This window comes from Myzus persicae, unplaced genomic scaffold, assembly GCF_001856785.1.
Source record: "Myzus persicae strain clone G006 unplaced genomic scaffold, MPER_G0061.0, whole genome shotgun sequence".
NCBI lineage: Eukaryota > Metazoa > Arthropoda > Insecta > Hemiptera > Aphididae > Myzus > Myzus persicae.
This window is the reverse complement of record NW_019101106.1, coordinates 3397-9425: the sequence shown is the minus strand read 5'-3', so window position 1 is coordinate 9425 and position 6029 is coordinate 3397. Positions and strand designations below refer to the sequence as shown.

The window sequence follows — 6029 nt, the reverse complement described above, 5'->3', positions numbered from 1 at the left end:
TATTTTCATTATTGTCAGGTAAGGGTTTAATAAGAAGTATTAAAATATATATATAATTATTACTAATTCATTTAGGCGATTCTGCGGTATGCCAGAAACAAGTCGATTGGTGTTTACAATTCAGTCAAAATAAACCTTGTTGCTGCTCCTGTTTTCCGGATGGTTCTAAATATTGTACCTATTATTAAACATTTAAAATAAATCATTATGGTGAATTAATTATTTAAATGTTTTACAGATACTTGCACTACCATACCTTCCGTCTGAAAGAAGTAGCAGAGTTTCTTCGGTGGTTGATGATGTTAATACCATAATTGTATTCATAGTGCAGTATGAAGATGTTGCTTTGGCGTTACCACCGATTTATTTATGAATACATTATTCCTTTTTGGATTCATTCCATAACTCCTGAAAGATTTACGGTATATAATCGCGATATTAGGACAAATAATTATTTAGAAAGTTACCATGCCGTACTATTTGAAATCATAAAGCCTCATCCAAAAATATGGGAATTTATTGGTAAGTTTTCATTTAACTAGTTAATACCAGTTACTAATCAAAAGTCGGTCACTTATTGTTTTTCATCTATAGACCAGTTGAGGTATTTAGAAAATACTTGCGAAGTGGAATTTAAACAAGCCTCAAATAATCTGAAGGCAAATTTCATAGTTCATATCTATTATAAGAAAAGAAAATATTCTTTAATCTCATTTTTTTTTTTTTTTTGATAAATTAAATTTATTCATAGATTCGGTTGGAACGATCTTTGCATATGAGAGACCTAAATACTAAAAAAATTATAGAGTTAATTTATGATTTGATTACCTAAAGCACAAATGACCTATCCTACGATTTAAGATATTTATATATATACAATACTTATCAAACAAAAGTTGACAACACTTCTAGTCGTTACTCTTTACTCGTTGCGCAACCAGTATATCTTTAATATGGTCTTAGAAATTCTTCTGAGGCTGTGTCTTTAATCGTGCCTAGTACTTACTACATAACTTCTCAGTTCTGTTCTGACCCTCTCAATTCCCACTTATTGATACTCTAGACTTATAAAAAAAAACACTTTACAAAGCCTCTCCAATGTTAAGAGGATCATAAGATCAAAGCAACTTATAACTTAACTATAGTTTAATATTTTATATTTCAAATTAAAAGTCTTAAGTTGAATAAACACTTCAAATTCGCAAATACCTTATAGGTATTTTTATTAGAATATTTTGTTCACTAACTTGTTTCTAATTCAGTTAACATGACAATAATATATTAATAAGTCAGTCAATCGTTTTTGATGCAAATTTGATCATTTTTAACCATATTTCTTGCAGATGGCTGATAAGTAGTAATATACAATTAAGGTTGAGTCTAACTGTTGTGTAGTAAATATTTGATTATTATTTGTCACACATTTGAATAAAATTATAGAAACACCGAGGACAAGTTTCATTGTTCAAATGGACTGTGTATTGAATTGTTGTGGGTTTGTGATGGTCATAAGGATTGTTCAGATGGTTCAGACGAGACAAAAGTTTTATGTGTTCTATTGCCTCTGCACGATTATGGAACAAATATGACCATAGGTACCATATAATAGTTATATGACAATTAATTATTAATATTATTTATATGTTTGTGTGATAACTAATATATATTAGAGTTATGCGTTGTTACTCATTTTAATCTAAGTATGGAGCTTCTTATATTGTTTTAGGTTATGGTAGAGCATATGTTGAAAAAAACGTATTGTTTCCCAATGTCAAAAAAAATAATATAGGAACGGCACCTTGGTATGTTGCAATATATAAATTAATGGATATGTGGAGGATCATTTATTACTCCAAATGTAATAATTTCTGGTAAAATCTTTCTTTAATGTATTTTAAAAAAATGAAACTTAAATAAATATCATTTTTAGCTGCTCGTTGTGTTCAGAAAAATGATGATATGTTATCTGAGTTAATATCAGTAAATAATGGCCTATACAGAATTGCTGTTGGAAAATATACTAAAGATATTAAAGATATTAAAGTAATCAACAGTGAATTTATTAAAATAATAAATGTAAGTTATTAATGATTCAAAAAACTGTAATTAATTGGTATGATATATTATAATTTAAAATAATTTTTCAGGTAGAAATGATTTACCTGAATGAACATCATACACCTCTTACTTTGTCGTATGCTGAACGTATAGCTATAATTGTATTACAAAACTGAGTTTCTTTTAATGATGTTGTAGCACCTGTTGTATCGATTGGAATGGTGAATACAATGTGGTCAAGGGAGATCAAGGGAATGTTGGTTTGTAGTATTATTTCAATAATTCAATTGGGATTTAGTTATAGTTAATTACTATATTCATTACTATCGTACATTATCCATCTGTAAGTAAAGAGTATTATCGTGAGATTCTCTGCTAAAATATGTACACATATTTGCATGTTAATGCATTTTACAATACATAACTAAAAATGGTAATTATTTATCTAATTCTCTGCTGTAAAGTATTTAACAAGTTTCAGTTAGTCACTGTCATGGATGGTTTATAAAAATATAATTTCAATGATAGGTAATTTTTATTTTTATTTATTTACAATACGGGTCAAGCCCAATTACATAATGATAATACAACAATATTTTAATTATAATAATATAATAGTGAACATGTAAAAATAAAATAAAAATAACAAAAATTCTATATAATAAAATTAACTATCACAATATAACAAATATTAAAAGAAAAGAGAAAAAAAAATATAATATCAATGTATACAAAAAATAATCCTAAGTGAAGATGGTCTGTCAGATAGTTGTCTATGTTATAACAATATTTTTGAATTGCAACAAAATAATTATGATTGTTTTTCCACATTTTAATATTTTATTTTGTTTAAATTTAAGCTTAAAATATTAATAAAAAAAAAATTGTGTTTATATGATTTTTTAGTGACAGTATGAATTATTTGGCTACAACTCATTTGTGCACATTTACCTTTTTTACAACTCATTTGCGCCCAAAAACGTAACTCATTTGCGCACAATTTACGAACAATAGAAACCTTTTTTCAAAAAAATGTATCCATTTATAGGATGTACATTATCTGCGCACCTCACAATTTTTTAATTGGTCATTTCTCATTTTTGATGTAAAATTATTAAACTCAAACAACATTTTTCTTCAAATTGTCACCATGTTCCATATCATCAGCAACATCGGTGTTTTTTAGCTCTTGACGTATTAATTTTTTTGGACGGGTATACAGATAAATTTCTGCCTTTCTTTTCAGTGAGCTCCTTGCAATTTCTCTTGATATAACCTGATCTGAATATGCATCATGTATTCATGTTTATGCTCCGCGTTAGATTCATCGACAATTTGGTCATTATTGTTTACAATAATACTAGCATTGCAAAATTTATTAGTACACCGATAATTGAAATTTCCATTTTTTAATTGCCTATACTCTCGAAATTTGAAATTTTCCAATATTTTACAACGTTTTTCTCTCCTAAACAAGTAGCGTCCATTGTTATTGCACCGCAAATCGCAATCGGAGACTAAACTAAAATGTACAAAAGAGATCTGTAATAACTAATAAGGTTTATCAGTTATCGCCGGAAACATTTAACAAAAATAGTGGAAAATTAGAAATATTTAAGCTCATATACTCATGACTCATGTACTTGGCGAGCGTTAATGCCGTTTTTGATAGATAAAAACTGATAGGAAACCACGTTATGCTTTAAGACTATACGGTCATAATCGATCGAGTATGGGTAGCTTAAAGCACCCTGTATACCAAAAACTATACCTACAATCTGGTTTTCATTGTTCACTAGTTTGTGCACAAACGAGTTGTCGTAAATTTTAAAATATTTTAATATGTGCGCAAACGAGTTTCCTCCAAATTATTTTTGCTATGCCTTGTTTTAAAATGTCTATCCTCAGATATAAAACAAAAAATTGTATTTATTTGTAACTACCAAATAATTGGCAAATTATCAATATTTTGATGAATTTTGCAAAATTTTTAACTTAAAATGCTTATGAAACAATGGTACATATGTCTTTATTTTTTTTTTTAACTGCATTTATAGCACTGACAAGTAACTTTATATTCCTTTTTATCTTTTACTACCCGCGAAAAAAAATTAATTGACATTTATTGAAAAGACACTATAAAATATTAAAATTTTAAATAAGAATAAATACTTCAAAATTCAAATCGATTAATATTATTTTGAAAATTTCTCTTTTATAGAAAACGACTAGAAAAATATTAAGTGAAATTTCAAACACCCATATAATGTATTTAACTTCAAGGAAATTTTTTTTAGGTAGGAGAACTTATGAAGAACATTGTAAGAAATAATAAAATTAGAAAATGTCGAAATTGTCTTATACTTATTAATAGCTCAAAAAGATACAATATATAGGAAATGGTAACATAAAAATCCAGTGAAAATTTAAAGTATCTATAGTTATACTATAATCTGTCTTTAGTTACAACAAAAATAATGAATGCATTTTATCAAGGTTAGGTTAGATTGTGCTTATTTTAGATTCTAACTTTTCTCTAACTATTTTTATTGTTTTCCCAACATTTTTCAAAACCATTGTACACTTTCCAAATTTTTTTTGTTAAAAATACCAATTAAATTCACCTTCCCATCTGAAAATATGCTGAAGTAGAAAATCAAAATAATATTTCTACTACAAAAAATTTTCACTAACAGTTGAATAAAAACAAAATCACACATCATAGTGTATGGTTTAACTAATTATACACATCCCCAACTCTCACATAAAAAGTGATTAAAATTAAACGCCACCTAATTATAATATTGTAAATTAAAACTGTTTTATACTTTTACAGATTGTTTTTTGGGGAAAAATAGAAAAAGTCATTTCAAGTCCTATTTTATTAGAAGCATCTTTATCATACATCAATCATAGTTCTTGTTTGAATTTGTTTACAAAAATATTTGAACCTTATGTGACTGATGATAAATTTTGTGCTGATTCTTCATTGGGTAATAAAATATTTAATCATTAATAATATGAAATCATTTATTTTTAATAAACTTATCTTAAAATTACTTAACACTTAATATTAAGGCAGACATTTTTAAATTTGAAGATTAACTTAATTTTTGTTAAGTTTAATGGATCACATTTCACTACTCATATTAAAATACAATATATATACTGTGTATAATATGTATATTATGGATCTAGGGTAGGTTTTTTTAAGTTAGATATACTGAAAAATGAATTTTTTTAAAACCTGTTTTGGCTTAAAAATTAAAGTTTTACATTTAATTTAATTTTTGGTTTCCCCTGGAGCTACATAGAATATTAAATTTGACCTTTCGATAGCACCAACTAGATTCACTTTTCCACTAGGAAAGATGCTGAAGTTGAAAACCAAAGAAATATTTTGACTACAAGTAGGTAGTTGATTATAGGTAATTTTAAACACACATAAAAAATTTAATTTAAATTAAAAACACACTTCATTTTAAAATCATTACATAAATTGCACCACTCAAAATCAAAAATTAAGAAAAATTTCAATTATACAACAAACTCCTAATTTCAAATTGAGTTAAGTATAAATCAAGGCAAAAAATCCCTTTTTAATATTAACACTATTAATAATATTCATATAATATTAATGAGTACCATGTAGCAGAAGTGGTTCGAGTATTAAATATTAATTTAATTGTGATTCATTAAAGATTTTTTAGATGATAAATATATGTAATATTAATTTACAATAAAAAATGTATGATCATGGTTAAAATTCATTGTTCTAAATAATTAAAAAGCTTTAGTTCAAACATTTTTTATAGCAGTAGTAACAGATATAAAATTTATAGTTTTATCAATAATATAAAATACCTCATGAGGTTTGGTCAGTAATAATAAAATAAGTCAGCCAACAGTACAGCTACAGAAAATAGATTGTTAATTTATACTTTAAATACAAATATGAAAAATGTTAACCT

At 26.0% G+C, this 6029-nt stretch overlaps 1 protein-coding gene across 6 annotated transcripts; it reads left to right on the top strand.

Moving 5' to 3' along the window:
• On the top strand, positions 1-4913 carry LOC111027745. Of its 6 annotated transcripts, none has more exons than XR_002603833.1 (8): positions 1-18; positions 76-162; positions 239-522; positions 1344-1595; positions 1727-1858; positions 1931-2076; positions 2148-2318; positions 4895-4913. XR_002603833.1 is itself a non-coding variant. In XM_022306163.1 (7 exons), exons 4-7 carry the CDS (start codon positions 1586-1588, stop codon positions 2232-2234), a joined length of 375 nt encoding a protein of 124 aa, XP_022161855.1. In that variant the 5' UTR covers positions 1-18; positions 76-174; positions 239-522; positions 1344-1585; the 3' UTR covers positions 2235-2320. The 6 variants fall into 6 exon arrangements, 1 of the variants encoding a protein (XP_022161855.1); XR_002603834.1 differs by having other exon boundaries at positions 76-174; positions 1441-1595; XR_002603831.1 differs by having other exon boundaries at positions 76-174.
• The last annotated feature ends 1116 nt before the right edge of the window (positions 4914-6029 follow it).

Coding starts and splice junctions, on each gene's coding strand:
- LOC111027745 (XM_022306163.1), top strand. Junction 1,859..1,930: donor GATCATTTATTACTCCAAAT/GTAATAATTTCT, acceptor TATCATTTTTAG/CTGCTCGTTGTGTTCAGAAA. Junction 2,077..2,147: donor AATTTATTAAAATAATAAAT/GTAAGTTATTAA, acceptor ATAATTTTTCAG/GTAGAAATGATTTACCTGAA.